Source organism: Lampetra fluviatilis, chromosome 37 (genome assembly GCF_964198595.1).
Source record: "Lampetra fluviatilis chromosome 37, kcLamFluv1.1, whole genome shotgun sequence".
In the NCBI taxonomy this organism is placed as follows: Eukaryota; Metazoa; Chordata; class Hyperoartia; order Petromyzontiformes; family Petromyzontidae; genus Lampetra; species Lampetra fluviatilis.
In genome coordinates, this window is record NC_136311.1 from 3,961,333 (window position 1) to 3,978,124 (window position 16,792).

General features: G+C 54.0%; 1 protein-coding gene across 1 annotated transcript; it reads left to right on the forward strand.

The window, feature by feature from the left end:
• The first annotated feature begins 5,700 nt into the window (after window positions 1–5,700).
• Window positions 5,701–15,923, forward strand: LOC144945409 (protein spinster homolog 1-like). Its single transcript, XM_078873928.1, has 12 exons — window positions 5,701–6,607; window positions 8,966–9,031; window positions 9,310–9,446; window positions 10,127–10,278; window positions 10,500–10,566; window positions 11,009–11,166; window positions 11,929–12,081; window positions 12,720–12,915; window positions 13,611–13,676; window positions 14,399–14,497; window positions 14,785–14,950; window positions 15,821–15,923. The coding sequence occupies exons 1-12, from the start codon at window positions 6,211–6,213 to the stop codon at window positions 15,907–15,909; spliced, it is 1,746 nt and encodes a 581-aa protein (XP_078730054.1). The 5' UTR covers window positions 5,701–6,210; the 3' UTR covers window positions 15,910–15,923.
• The last annotated feature ends 869 nt before the right edge of the window (window positions 15,924–16,792 follow it).

The following is a 16,792-nucleotide window of genomic DNA, read 5'->3' on the forward strand; positions in this document are numbered from 1 at the left end:
CTTTTGCCCCCTCCTGAGCGGCACTGGTGATTGGTGGTGAGCTTGCAGTCACTCGCACCACGGGATGGGATGAGGATACGTGCTTTGCCGTGGTCACACCCACACTGGCTGGTCGTCTGGCCACAAAAGACGGTGTCTCCACACTAGGTCACAATTCGTAAAGCGTCTCAATGCAACCGCATCTCAAGAAGCTCTAGACACTAGGACGTGCTTCAGTATATTCAAATGATTACTAATGTGAATCAACACAGCGTATGTGAGACATTTGCATAAGCTTTCTTTTTTATTTTGACACTCGGTTAATTTGGACACGAAAATATATACACACGCAAGATGTTTAGAATTGGCGGTTAGGAGACTATCCTTTTTCGATTAGTCCTATGCCCACGTGGGCCGTACTTTCAGATCTATATTTTAGATTAGCTCTACATCATGTGGTGCGTTGGTCACTTGGGACACAGCAATTATCAGGCGCGTGGAGTGAGCGCGAAACAACCCCAACATCAGAATCGCGACGAATTACCCGTTTCAACAACCAATGTCCATGTTTCACCTGGAGCTAGGCGGTTCTCGCGACAGATCTGACGAAACCCACAAGTCCCCGCGGACGGCCAACTTGATAGTGCCGCGATGGGCCTGTATCGATCAAAGTAGAGCACGGGGTTCAGAGGAGTGTCTGCCATTCTTGCACGGTGGCCAAACTAATGGATGCGTCTTGACCCCCAACTTGTATCTGAATAGACGATAGATGTACTCTAATGTGGCTTGGTAAACCGATCAGCTGATGTGGAGGTGCTCATGTCAAAGTGAGTTCCTGCTTAAACGAGCATTGAGGTGGGGGTGTTCATCTCCTGTTTACACCCCTGCAGAGCCAGTGGTGAAAATCCCACGTTCTTATAGTGGGAGTGGGTTTGTCAAACCAACCTCTGTTGGCTTCCCTACAAAGTGCTACTGGTGGATGAAGGACCGATTAGAACCCAAACTAGAATTTTAACTCGCAACCTTCCATAGCTCATTCCACCACGTGACCGGTATACCCAGTGGGAACGTGACTACCAACGTTGGGCAAACGTTCTCCGTGCGATTATTGGTTCGGCGCCGCTTACAGATGATGGGTCATTTTATTGCGGACACTGACTGGGGAGGATGGAGACTTGCTTGGGGGAGGGAAGCCTTCGTCCAGCAGTGGAACGATCGCGGCCGATAACGCAACCGCGGTTGGGGAACGCGCGCGTTTACAGAACCCAGAACCGAAGTTGCAATCCGGCCGAATGCTGACCGCGCAGGAAGCACGCGGCGGCACTGATAAGGAGACTACAGGCAACTCGGGCGTGTTCTCCGGATTAATGTACAACTCGGGATGGTGGGTGTGCGTGTAGTACGGCAAGAGGTTTGTTTAATAGATGTTCTTAGGTTTTTTCGGTAAAGTCACGTAGGTAAAAAAATAATAATAAAATAATAATAATAATAAATGAAAATAACTATCTTAAATCACGACGTTTCGGAGGCAACACAAGTCTCCGTCTTCAGGTGGGACCGTCAGCCAAATTTACTGTATGATACAGTACATTTGCTTATTTTCTTTTATTTTATTATTAATATTTTTTACCTACGTGACTTTACCGAAAAAACCTAAGAATATGAATTATTGCAGTCACGAAAGCTTCAAATCTAGAATTTTTAATAGATGTTTTTTTTTTGTTTAGATCGCGTAAATAATAGAGGTTGTGTGGTTATTTACGCGATCTAACCAAAAAACAACTTCTTATGGATCATTTTGGTTTCGAAAGCCTACGTGTTGAACAGGTTTAAGTTTATTGACACCGGGCACGCGTTTGGGGGGGGGGGTCATGCTTGCCGGAGCGTCTTATAATCCGGACAACTCGGTCGTCACTGCGGGGGTTGGATTAGGCCTCGGCAAGGTAAGGTAATTGTACCCTTTTTACCGGGTAAAATGGTAAAGGGTAAAGGTGTCGACATGCCAAGGGGTAAGGGTAAAGGGTAGGGTAAAAGGTAGGCTCGTTGCTTTTTAAATCCTTTATATTAAGTTTGCTTGCGCGCTTACGACCGTGCAAATCTTTCGGTCGTTTTTTAACCCACTTCCCGTGATTCAATCGAGCTGACATTTTCCACACAGACTCGTTGTGCGTGACAATTAATGTTCGTGAAAATTTTTTCCAAAATTTTACACTTTTAAGAAATAAATAAATTATATTTAATTACCAATTGCTTAATGGTGGCAGGCAATCATCTGACCCATAGGTGGCAGCCATCTCAAGCCAGAGGACGAGAGGACTCTAGCCGCCACGAATATAAAGGATTTATAGTGAAAAACTTTGTTTTTACGGGTTATACTTGTTACCTGGTAAAATGGTAAAGGTAAAGGTGTCGACATGCCAAGGGGTAAGGGTAAAAGGTAGGGTCAAAGGTAGGCTCGTTGCTTTTTACCTTTTACCTTACCTGCTAAAGGGTAAAAGGTAGGGTAGAGTGATTGTATTGTGGTAAGGTAAAAGATAGGGTAAAGGTAGGCTCGTTGTTTTTACACTTTTACCTTACCTTGCCATGGCCTAGTTGGGATGCAGTAACCATCGATTCGAATAATATCGATCCCATTAAGACGACAACACGCGTGAATGGCATCGTTTGGTTAAATATGCACCTGGTTTTTGTTCGTCGATTTGTATATACGCAATACACTACAGGATGCGTAGTGGGTTCGCATGATCCTCTGCACCCACGAGATTTCGCTGTGCAGTATTCAGCAATTATTTTTAAAACACAAATATTCGATTCTTGAAATGGACTCGCATCACCCAATCGCGATTCATTACATCCTCTCTACTGATGCCATTTAAAGGACCGTCCCATTAATTTGCAGACGTGTCGATCCACTGCTGGATGAGAGCTTCCCAGAGCCGGTCCAGCCACTAAGCGACCCTTGCAATTGCAAAGGGCCCCGTGGCCAGCAGATGGCCCCCTAGAGTCACTGCTAGCTAGTGGATGAAAAAAATCATACATCAAAGGGGCCTCCAACCAAATTTTGCTTAGGGCCCCCAAAGGTCTAGGGTCGGTTCTGGGGCTTCCCCACCGTGTGCGGCGCAAGGATGGCACAGTCGGGTTTTTTACAATCGGGTTTAATTGCCTTTTTATATTAAACCCGATCATCTGAGATTGGGAGAAATTCGATTTAATTGGTTCTAATTGCGGCATCCGAGCGGAACTTCTCAACGATGGGCTTCATCCATTCCAAGCTAAGGAACTCACTGGCGCCCACGATTGTGGAGAAGCTCGTGTTCATCAAGACCAACCTACCCGCATTCTACGACTACCCCGTGCCCGACAGCCCCGAGTACGATAGCAGCACCGACGAGGAAGCAGCCTAAGCCTTGGATCAGAGTTTCGTATTCATTAAACCAGGTTTTAATTCCCCGAAATCGGGTTTAATTGTATTAAAGAAAAAACCCGATGCCTGTCGCTGGAAAAATCGGGTTTTTTCCCACTCATGGTGCGGCGTCGATCGTGAGGCTTCTTAGACCATACTTCACCGCGCTGGTCAGCCCGGGTTGGTAAAGGAACACGGTAGATGTGCCTTCATTGTTTTAACAATGTCAAGCGATGGAGACCTATTCGTCAGAGCAGACCGGGTCATGGACAAAATCTCCTGGACGCGCAGTGAAGGTGATTACCAACAACATCCACTCTGTCCACGAACTCACGCTACGTGACCAACGTGGTGAAGTATACCCACGCGGCGTGGGGGGACTTCATCCAGCAGTGGATTGGCAAAGGGCTGCGAAACGTCGTCATCCCCATTGTCACGAGTCAAAACTATGGGCCGGTTTCGATCTACTGGGTTTCAAGAGCAGAGATAGGCCCCGTCAAAGCCAGTGGTCTGTGTTACGAGGTGTGAAAGGCACGGGGCCTTTGTCTTATAGGGGGCCGTCCATAAATGACGTCACGCACCTGGGGGGGGGGGGGGGTCAGACATTTGTGACGATGTGTGACGAGGGGGGGGGGTTTGAGAAATGTGACGTCACATCAAAATGCGCAACTTTAAATAAATATAGACAACACGTTCTACTTAATTAAATAGACTTTTTAATAAATGTTTTCTCCTACAACAGAGTGCAGTGCCACATTAAATACACACTACATTGACAATAGTTTAAAGCGATTTGAAGCATGTTTTTTTTTCAAAATGGAAATATAGTTTGGGGGTGGGGGGCAGAGCTCTGTGACGTCATATTTGAGGGGGGGGGGGTCTGACGTTCTGTGACGCCGTGTGACGAGGGGGGGGGGGTCAAAATCGTCAAAAATCGCGTGACGTCATTTATGGACAGCCCCTAGGCAGCAGGCCGTGGGAGGTCCTGGGATAAGTCCGCGAAGTTCTGCAATTATAAGTTGTGCAGCGTTGACCAATGCGTTTGGGCCCATGCAGATATTTGACTCTTTTAACTCAAACGTCGAGGAGATTAATGGTTAACGAGGATGTGTTCGACACGACCCCCCGCATGTTGACTCGGCTTTCAGCAGGTGCACAGGTGAGTGGCTTGGGAGGGCGAGGGTCGCGGTTTAAGGGAGGCGACTCGCGAGGTCTCCACTCGGCACGGACGCCCTCCCACGCAGAGCTCGCCTCCTTCACCTGCCACGCACACCTCACTACCTGAACCTCCCACACGGACCTCACTACATGAACCTCCCACACGGATCTCGCATCCTTCACCTGCCTTGTGAGCCTCACCACCTGCCACACAGACTACACCTCCCACCACCCCATCTACTCTTCACCTCCACCAATACCAATAACCCCGCTGTTCGCCACAAAGTGACGGTGACGTCACCATGGCGCCTGTGCCCCCCCCCCAAACAGAATATATCCCTATTCATAATAATATATAAGAATATATCCCTACTCTTTGGTTCTTTCGGCAAAGTCACGTAGGTGACTTGAGGACGACCGCTTGTGTTGCGAACGAAACGTCGTGATTTATTTTAATTTCTACCCACGTGACTTTACCGAAAGTACCAAAGAGTATGGATTCCTTGCAGTCACGAAAACTTCAAATCAAGATTAGCTTATATCCCGCCCACTCCTACACAAGGCTCCGCCCACTCCTACACAAAGCCCCGCCCACTCCTACACAAGGCTCCGCCCACTCCTACACAAAGCCCCGCCCACTCCTACACAAGGCTCCGCCCACTCCTACACAAGGTTCCGCCCACTCCCGCATATGGCCCCGCCCATTCCCGCACAGCCCCGCCCACTCCCGCACAGGCCCCGCCCACCCCCACACACGGCCCCCACTCCCGCACATGGCCCCGCCCACTCCCCCACAGGCCCCGCCCACTCCCGCCCACGGCCTCGCCCACTCCCCCACAGGCCCCGCCCACTCCCGCACTGGCCCCCGCCCACTCCCCCACATGCCCCGCCCACTCCCGCACAGGCCCTCCCCCACAGGCCCCGCCCACTCCCGCACTGGCCCCGCCCACTCCCACACATGGTCACTCCCACACACGGCCCCGCCCACCCTTACACATGGTGGCCCCGCCCACTCCCGCACATGGCCCCGCCCACACCTGCCCTGAGCCTCGTTCCCGCCCCGCTCACTCCGCTCCACCTCGCGCACTTTTATTTCGACTTCTTATCTCGCCCATGACGAACTCCTCACATTCAAAACACGAATTATTTCACCCACACACCCGTCACCCACTGCACCGTTACTGACAAAGACAACTCACTCACTTTACCATTCACCGTTTCACACTCACCCTCTCTCTAGCTCACGCAAACACTCACACTCACCAAAACACTCACACTCACCCAAACACTCACTCACCCAAACACTCACCCTCTCTCTAGCTCACGCAAACACTCACACTCAATCACCCAAACACTCACACTCACTCTTCTCTCTATCTCACGCAAACACTCACTCACACTCACCCAAACACTCACACTCACCCTCTCTCTAGCTCACGCAAACACTCACTCACACTCACCCAAACACTCACCCTTACATTCACTCGCTTACCCTCTCTCTCACCCACGTGCGACACAGCCACCACCACCACTTCCTCCTCCGCGTCCCGGCTCTTGTCTCCCGCCCGAGAGGAGATGCTTCGTGCTCGCGACCTCACCCCTCGCCTCACTCCCCGCGTGCCCCCTCAGTGAGAGGAGGAGGTGGTGGAGGTGGTGGTGCTGAGGACACGATGTCAGCACGTGGCATCGCTTCACCAACGTCGCCCGCCTCTCCCCCACCGCTCCTCGCCAACGAGGGCGACGATTGGGACCCCGAGTGTGACGACGAGGCGGCTCTCCTCGATCACGACGACCGCGGGGCCCCGGGAGGTGGCGATGGAGGAGGCGCGGGGGGAGATGGAGGAGGAGGTGGTGGTGATGGTGGGTTTGGCCGTGCGCTCTGCCGCTTGCAAAGCGCCACCGCGACCGACCTGGACCCAGGAGACTCGGGGTCCCTGGGGTACACGGAAGACCCCGTGGACTTCACCGAACCGCGGGGGGATTCCCCCGGGACCCGCGCCTGGGCCACCGTGGGGGTCCTCTTCTTCATCAACCTCCTCAACTACATGGACAGGTTCACCGTGTCCGGTGAGACGTGGCACCCGAAGCTTATGGACACCGCTGCTAGTCACTCGGACACGCGCGAATTAACGTCTCGCTCCGATGCTTTTTCAGAATCCCAGCAAAGGCGGCCGGATTGTGGTGGTCGTAGTAGAGACCCATCGGCGTGAGGCACTCACAAAACTACTCACATTTCTCATGGTCCTCTTATTGTGCCAGGCGGTGTGTTACAATGATCCCATTGTACATCGTCACACACCGTCGCCACAGCACCACGTGGGTGACAATAAGGGTCGAGATGGGTTGTGGCGTAGCCAAAACAAAGACCAACAGCAGCTTTTCCGCACTGTTACCACACATTTAGCGGCTGTGTCTGCAGCCTTACGACCGATTTGGCAAATCCACTGCTGGATGACGGCCTCCCGAAGCCGTGTTGCGGGTCGTGGAGCGGTTATTTGACCATACTTCACCGCGCTGGTCTATATATGGGGAGGTACAGTTTATGTGACATTTAGACTGCACGCAGGTAAGGTGAACAGGTTGAGACCAGTAGTGCCTTGTGCAAGATACCAGGATTTACTTAGATAGGGGTGCTTGTCCGTGTTTGTCTCTGTGTGCGTTATTTTGTGGGGAGCGGTGGTGCAGCGGTTAGGGCATTGCCCTACGAACCCGGCTGACTCGAGTTCGATTCCCGCTCACGGCCAACGCCAGTGACGAATATCTGAACTGGTCCTGGGTCGACTCAGCCTCAAATGAGTACCTGGTGCGGTGTGTAAACATCGCCACTAGGAAGACAAAGGCGGCCGGGCGTGGTGCTGAACACGCACCCCCTCGTGTGCCGTGCTGCCATTCAAAAACAGCACTTGCACTAACAGTCTGTTTAGACTATATGGGGGATATTTGTCTTTGTATCGTGTTCATGGATAATAATGTTGTGTATTTGTATCGTATATTTCATTAGAATCTGTAACACGCAGTTTTCGCGCGTGGGGGTGCGGAGGGTAACAAGTGGCGAGCTGGGAAAGCGGCCACAATCGGCGCTCTCGACAATTTCCCAAGCTCTGCGATCCTATATTGGGATGTTTGGCCGCCTACATTAATTAGTGTTCATACACGGTGGCCTTGAACACGTGTAAGCCGACTATACGCCCTCCTTCCCGTATTTGTGCGTCTCCACATGCGAGATAACAGTATTTTGACATGACCCATCGACCACACACCCTCCTTTTGGGTAGTATTGGCTCAATGCAAGCAAAATTTTGCACGGGGTTGGACATTAATCGGCTCGTCGGCAGAGTAAGGTTCACTTAAACCCATACTGCTCGATGTTTATAGGTTTGTAGGCAAAGACCCTCCCTTACTGTGAGATACGAGTTCCTAAGTTAGTCCATAGAGACGAGAAGCCTCTTTTTAATTGGAGGCGTGGGGTTGAAAGTTGCGTGGCAACGCGACGCTTGACCCAAGGCCTCGTCGTGTGGACTCTTCCGGCACTGGGCCCGGTTGATGTTGTTAGTCGCGCAAAATGTTCCTTTACATCACCTGCCATCATCGCCGAGATGTTCTCGGGTGATACCGCGTGTTGTTCGGCATGATGTCCGACGTCTCGCGCCCCACTTGGGTGGCAGGGTGGCGCAGTGGTAACTCGTGTGCCTCACAACAACAATGACCTGGGTTCGATTCCAGACTCGGGCGCCTTTGTGTGTGGATGGGTTCCCTCTCTGCATGGGGTTCCCTCTCATAGCTGGCGTTGGTTAATCATCCCAAAGCTGAACCCTCCTGGGAAACAAAAATAGTCTTCGGACTCATGGACCAATAGGTGATTGTCCTGACGTCGTGCTGGGAGTTTTAGTTCCTGAAGAACAGAAGCGTCTCACTCTGCCTTCACCCTCCACTTCATGAAGAAGGGTGATGTCCGCATCGCACGGAATGACGCGCGGCACAACCCGAAAGTGCATCGCAGAGCAACGCGGCACAACTGCGGATACTCGCGCAGTGGCGATCACGGGGAGACATCTTCATGAGTGGCTGATTGTGAGCCATGGCCACATCTTGACAAATTGGCCACATTACATGGCAGGGCCTAATCGATATGTCCATTGTACATGTCAATGAGACCCTGCATCTTTTGACTAATGAATGCGAGCCCCATGTGATGATGGTGGTGGCGATGATGATGGTAGTTGTGGTAATGGTCATGATGTTGATAATGGTGATGCTGGTGGTGATTATGATGGTGGTAATTATAGTGGTGATGGTGTTGATAATGGTGATGATGTTGATACATGTAAAGTTGATGATGGTGGTGATGATGGCGAAAATGATGCCGGTGATGGTGGTGATAATGTCCGTGGTGTCCCCTCTCCCGTCTCTCTCATGCCATCACAGGAGTGCTCGCTGAAATCCAGACCTTCTTCAACATCGACAACAGCCTCTCCGGGCTTATACCGGCTGGTGAGCCACTCACCACATGATTATCCAGATTTGCGAAGGTGGTGAGGGGGTGGGTGTGAGTGCAGTGGTGGTGAGGGGGTGGGCGTGGTGCTTTTGTCTCGCGCAAATGAGGTTCAATAAACGAACCTCGTAACTTGATGGCGGGTGCCCCGTGATGATGGTAACGATAATGATGTGACGACGGAGATGCTGACGTGTGGCGCTAACCGCTGCCTTCCACGTGTTCTCACCTGCTCCTGGCGTGCGCCGTGTGCGTGTGTGTGTTCGTGCGTGTGCAGTGTTCCTGTGCAGCTACATGATTCTTGCTCCGCTCTTCGGATTCCTGGGCGACCGCTACCCACGCAAGTTCATAATAGCCGCCAGTATCCTCGTGTGGAGCGGCACCACTCTGGGGGGCTCCTTCGTCCAGGAAACGGTGAGCATCCCCCCCCCCACCAAACCAACCCCAGCTGCCCCTACTTCTCACCGCGTAACGTGTGTTTCTGCGGGTCCCTCCCTAATTCACTCTGAACCCCCTGAGAATGCCGGGCCCCCTCCTGTCCGGAACCAAACGTCACTGTAAGCGATCTCAGGGGTAGCTCTGTGGTGTCCGCTTCCGCGGGTCGTTCTCTTGACAGGAAGGGTTGCATTGCTCTCATGCATCATCAGGATACAATTCTTGGAAAGGACAAAAAATAATATAATGGAGAATTTGGCTCCCCTAGGGAAGCCATCGTGAAAGTTCCCCCCCGCCCCGCCACCATCATCCGGCAGTCACCCATTAAAGAGTCCCCAGCATTGAGTAAGCAGTGTGCATGTATCAATCCACTGCTGGCTGAGGGTCTCCCAACGCCATACGGTATTGTTGTACCGTACAAAAACTCCCACGTCTAGGCTCCTTGCTCTTAATCAATGCGCACTGACCAGGTGGTGACGTTTTGTCAAACTAGCTGCGTGACCTGCACGGTTGTGGATTTAAAAATGATGGACCTATCACCTCGCTCCAGATCTCACTGCCTCCTCCCCTGGTTCCCTTGGCCTTCCCCGCCCTGCACCCCCTGCACCCCCTGCACCCCCCTGCCCCCCGCCCCCCCCCCCCCCCCGTGGGGTTGTCAGGAGTTTGCGGGGTTCCTGGTGTCGCGCGCCCTGGTTGGGGTGGGTGAGGCCGGCTACTCGACCGTGGCAGCGACGATCCTGGGAGACCTCTTCGTGGGCTCGACTCGCACGCGCGTCCTCGCGCTCTACTACAGCGCCATCCCCATCGGCAGGTGAGCGAGCGGGTGGGCGAGTTGGTGGGTGGGCGTGTGAGCGCGAGCGCGTGCGTGTGGTTGGGTGACGGGCAAATCGTTAACTGCGGTTAATTAATGGTAATTGCAAGCGCTCGCGATACATTTACTCTTGCCTCTTGCCCCCCCTCCCCCCCTTGCACCCCCCCTTGCACCCCCCCACCACCACCACCACCACCGTCACCATCCTGCCGCTTTACCAGTGGCCTCGGCTACATCGTGGGGTCAAAGATCGCCGAGGTGACGGGAGACTGGAGAAATGCTCTCAGGGTGAGGAGGCTCGTGCACACACACAGCACAGTCTTGGTTAGGATAAGGGCTACAAAACAACCAGGGTAAGGGCTAGGAATACAGTTAACTGCTGTTTATCCATATTGCTGTTTAACCGTGCTTGTGACCAGCGTGGTGAAGTATGGTCAAACAACCCCCAGTACTGACATGGCATGGGAAGGCCTTCATCCAGCAGTATTGATAACACTGGATATATTTGTTCGATAACCGTATTTGCCATGTACCATTGATTTTCACGACCCTCTTAACCCTGTGATCCATGACCCTTGGCCATGACCCCTGTATCTTAACCGTGACCCGGGTTCTGCCTTGGCCATGACCCTCCAATTTTATCCATGACTCCAGGGTGTACCTTGACCGTGACCCCCCTGGCCCCTGACTGTGGTGTGTGTGTGTGGACGGTGACCGTGACCCCTGGTAGGTGACCCCTGGGCTGGGGCTGCTGGCCTGCGTGCTCGTGGTGCTCGTGGTGGTGGAGCCGGAGCGGGGGGCGGTGGAGCAGCTTCGCTCAGCGGGAGGCGGCCCGGCAGCCAGGCCCCGCACCACGTGGTTCACGGACGTGCGCATGCTGTGCTCCAAGTGCGATGCTGCAGCAGCTGTGCCGCACCTGCACCCCCACCACACACCTGCACCCCCACCACACACCTGCACCCCCACCACACACCTGCACCCCCACCACACACCTGCACCCCCACCACACACCTGCACCCCCACCACACACCTGCACCCCCATCACACACCTGCACCCCCACCACACACCTGCACACCCACCACACACCTGCACCCCCACCACACACCTGCACCCCCATCACACACCTGCACCCCCACCACACACCTGCACCCCCATCACACACCTGCACCCCCACCACACACCTGCACACCCACCACACACCTGCACCCCCACCACACACCTGCACCCCCACCACACACCTGCACCCCCATCACACACCTGCACCCCCACCACACACCTGCACCCCCATCACACACCTGCACCCCCACCACACACCTGCACCCCCACCACACACCTGCACCCCCACCACACACCTGCACCCCCACCACACACCTGCACCCCCACCACACACCTGCACCCCCATCACACACCTGCACCCCCATCACACACCTGCACCCCCATCACACACCTGCACACCCATCACACACCTGCACCCCCACCACACACCTGCACCCCCACAACACACCTGCACCCCCATCACACACCTGCACCCCCATCACACACCTGCACCCCCACCACATGATATAAATGAAGACTACAATGATAATTATGATGACCCCACGACGACAACGATGATGACGACATCGATGTCGATGACTCTGTGCCCTCAGCCGCAGCCTCGTGTTGTCCAGCCTGGGCTTCACGTGCGTGTCGTTCGTGTCGGGAGCGCTCGCGCTGTGGTCGCCGCTCTACCTGGAGCTGGCGGCCGTCGTGCGCGGCTCCCTGCAGCCGTGCGAGCACCAGCCCTGCCCCGGCTTCAGCAGGTGACGCTAGCAGACTCACGGCTCCGCTCCGGCCTCGGGTTGTCCCCCGTCCTGGTTTTCCCCGGGATCGTCCTCTGTGTTTGGTAGCTGTCCCATAAGTCAGTCTCCCATGGGATGACAAAAGCCCTGGGTTTTGTTACCATCATCATCGCTGCCACCACCACCATCATCACGATGATGATCATCACCACTCAAGACGAAGCATCCACATGCGGCGGTGATACTGGATTCAGCATGCAGGGCTTCGTTTCACTTGCCCCACCACATCCAGCGCACCTCTCGCTATGGCTGCTAGTCAGGCGACACATATTCTTGCCGACCAGCGACCCGGGAAATATTCAGTGAGAAAGTAAGCTCTACTCACATACGCTCACCTGCCTCATCCCTCTCACCACCCTGCCACCGCCCTCTCACCATCTCTCTCGATCCTCTCACCCCCTATAACTTCACTCACCACCCACTCACCCCCCCTCACCCCTGTGAAATAAATTTCCAGCGACCTGTGAAAAAAATATTTGTTCGTACAAAATGAAGCCCTGGTGGCGATGATACCGGGCACCTAACATTTGCTCTCAACCCCTCATACCCCTCTTCTCGCCTCTCTCACCTCTCTCACCTCTCTCGCCCCCCGCCGGCAGCGTGAGCGTGGTGTTTGGGGCGCTCACGTGCTGCGCCGGGCTGGCCGGCGTGGCGCTGGGCAGCGAGGCCGCGCGGCGCTGGCGGCGGCACGAGCCGAGCGCCGAGCCCCTGGTGTGCGGCCTGGGCCTCCTCGCCTCCGGGCCCTTCCTCTACGCCGCCCTGCTGCTGGCAAAGAGCTCCCCCGTCACCACCTACGTGAGCGTGGGGGGGTGGTGGTGGTGGGGGTCAGGTGGGTGAGAGGGAGGGCAGGAGGTGGGCGGGCGCGGCGACGATTTGTAGAGGGAGGTCATCTTTCGTAAGATGAGAAGGAGTGGAGGAATGCAGCCTGCAGTGGAGTGGCCAGATGCCCGTGACAGGAGAATGCCACCAAACAGGAATCCATCAAAGACAATATGGCCGCGAGGGACCGAGGAAGAGCTCCCCCATGACCACTTTTGTGAATTTGGGGGGGGCAGGGTGTGAGCAGGCAGGTTTATTCGAGAATACATTTGCTGTACTGCCATATCGCACCTCGTGGCTTTTGCAGTTTGAAGTTGATTTCTTTAATCAGCTGAGAACTCAAGAGGGCAGATAGCGACGAGTCTGATTTACTAGAGTGACTTGGGCCACCACATTGACGAAATCTAAACAAACTGAATAAAGTACAGCCATGAGGTAACTAGCTATTGGAACAAGAAAAAAAACCTAAAATAAATTCTTTTAAAATATTCTATAATATTTGTATTGCATATGGCAATATGTTCAGGAGCTAAATGGCAATGAGGCTGCCCTCACACTAATTGTTATTAATCAGGTGCCAAGGCTGGCGATGTGCCACAGGGAGAGGCGGCCTGTCTCTGCCCTCTGCTCCCCCTCCCTCATCCACCTCATCCACCTCGTCGTCGTTTCAGGTGTTCATCTTTCTCGGAGAGGTGCTCCTCTTCTTGAACTGGGCCCTCATCGCCGACATTATGCTGGTGAGAACGACGATGATGATGGCGGCACCGCCGCCGTTTCACAGCGCATGCCCGCGATACACGCCACGTCCGAGGATGACCACGGTGATGACGACGACGATAACCACGACGACGATAACCACGGCGATGACACTGCGATAACGACGATGATGACAACGACGATGACAAAGGAGATGACCACGGCGATAACGACGATGATGACAACGAAGATGATGACAACGACGATGACTACGACGATGACTACGACTATAACCACGACGACGATGACCACAGCGATGACTACGACGATAACGACGATGATGAACATGACGATGACCATGGCGATGACTACGACTATAACCACGACGACGATGACCACGGCGATGACCACAGCGATAATGACGACGATGACCACGGCGATGACAAAGGAGATGACCACGGCGATAATGACGACGATGATGACAATGATGACGATAAAGACGATGTAGATTACACTCGCTGCTGCTGCAATGATGATGATGATGACGTCGGTTGTGAAGCTGGTGGTGATGATGACGTTGAGGTTGATGACAAAGATGCTGCAGAAGTTGATTATTGTGCTGCTGTTGCAGCTGCTGCTGCTTATTAATGTTGCTGCTGCTGATTATTAATGTTGCTACTGCTGGTTAATGTTGCTAGTGTTGATAATGATTATTGTCATGAATTTGTTGCAGCTCATGACTGCTGTTGCCTTCCCTTTGTAGTTCGTGGTTGTTCCCACTCGCCGCTCCACCGCCAACTCACTACAGATGCTGCTGTGCCACCTGCTGGGTGATGCGGGCAGCCCGTTCCTCATTGGAAAGGTGCGTCACCAACACGCGCGCACACACACCCACACATTCCCCTCGCGGCCTTGACCAGCCTGCGGGGGAAGCGCCGTTAGCGAGCACCCGTTGCTGTCGGCACGGCGCACGTGGTGGGGTAGGGGGGAAGGGCGGACGTGCTGTCAGCAGACGGTGCACCGCGCTATGTATCCGACGACCCAAGCTCCATTCGCGGCTCCGGCCGACGTCGGTGACGATTATCCCAACTGATCCCTGGTCGGGGTGGGTGGGGGGGGACGCCCTGCGTTCGTGTTTGTCGCCGGCAGATCGCGGACTTGGTGCAGCGCTCGGACTCGTGGCTGGGCCGGCTCGAGGCGCTGCTCACGGCGCAGCTGTGCTGCCCCTTGGTGTGCGTGCTGGGCGCCGCCTGCTTCCTGGCCACGGCGCTGGTCCTCCCGCGCGACCGCGTGCGCTACCGCGCCGAGATGAGCGGTGACGAGCGCGGGTCCTGCACACGGCACCATCTGCACCATTAGTCAGACAGACGGATCGTTGGCTCGCTCGATCGCTCGCTCGCTCGATCGATCGCTCACTCGCTCACTAAGCTAGCTCGCTTATACGTTGTGCACTTACTCACCTAGGTCACACACACGCAAGCTCACTCGCTCAACCTTGACAGATCACGCGGACTCGCAAAGCCATGTCACTTAAGTTGTCACTTACTCGCGAATCTAGTTTAAGCAAAGTCACTCGCTCAACTCAAGGCAACTCATTCAGAGACACATTTCACTCGCACACTAAATAGCTGACTCGCTTCACTCAACAATCCAGATCACTCGTACATTGGGAACGTGAGCGGATCACTCGTGCACACTCACTCAGCTGTTCACTTAGTCACTCAACAATCCAGATCACTCGTACATTGGGAACGTGAGCCGATCACTCATGCACACTCACTCACCTGTTCACTTAGTCACTCACTCACACTCAATCTCACTCGCACTCACTCTCCGAACCCTCGCACTCACTCGGCCAACAAGCAGTCTCTCATTCGCACTCACAAGACCACTCACTCAGCCATCCTGTTCACTTTATACACTCACCACTCACTTGGCATGGGTGGAGTTGAGGGTGAGTAGTGGTGGTGGTTGCTTTGGGGGTGAGTGGTGGTGGTGGAGTTGGGAGTGAGTGGTGGAGTAGGGGGTGAGTGGTGGAGTCGGGGGTGAGTGTTGGTGGTGGTGTTGGGGGTGCGGGTGATCTGAGTGGATCGCTGGTTTGGTGTGGTGTGTGGTGTGGTGTGTGGTTTGGTGTGTGGTGTTTGGTGTTTGATGTGGTGTGTGGTGTGGTGTGTGGTGTGTGCAGCTGCCGCTGAAGATCCCGGTCACGACCTCCTCGTGCCGATGCCCGGGGGTCGCGCTGCCACCGTGCGCATTGAAGATGTCCTCTCCTAGAGAAGCAGACATCGTCGTCGTTATCATCAGCAGCAGCAGCAGCAGCATCATCACCGTATTCATCATGATGATCACCACCATCTCATTGTCGTTAACATCATCGTTGGCAGTAGCAGAATTAACTGCAAGAGCATCACTTATTCTCAGTATTGTCACACTGTATATAAATAAATCATCATCACCACCACAATGTCAACGTCACCATCATCCACGCCGTTAGTATTTGGAGGTTGGGGGGGTCACTCCGTGTCGTCTATGGTGAATGTATTTTCCACGGCAGCCAATGCCCGACTTGTGGTTTGCGCCTCCTTGAATTTGGGAATAAAAGCGAATTTTGTTGAGAGTCCGTGGAGTCGTCTGCCTTGCACGGCGCCACCCGCTGCACTCCGTGAGGTCACCGCGCACGCGGGGATGGGTGAGCTGGCACCGCGGCCGAGATTTAAGACCGATTCGTAAGGATGTGTCGTTTAATGTTGTCCCCTTGCATGGCACCAGAGGCAAAACAGTCCTCATATATATAAATTAATTGTAGCAGACACTAATTTAAAACATTCTTAACTATTTTAATAAAGTGGAAAGTGTTCTTAACACTGCAACCAACGCTGACGTGCAGTTCTTTCCAGCAGGAAAGCGTCACCGAGTCTCGTGACTCCTTTTCAGGAGAGTCTTGGAATCGAGAACAAGGCTGGCACGTGTCGTGGAGCTGAGTGGGACGTGTGTGCAGCGTGGGGTGGGGGGCGATTACCGTTGTCGCCTGGGGTCTGGCGATCGAGGGGAAGAGAAGACCTAAGGGGCCGTCCATAAATGACGTCACGCGATTTTGGACGATTTCCCCCCCCCCCCTCGTCACACGGCGTCACAAAAATCAGACCCCCCCCCTCAA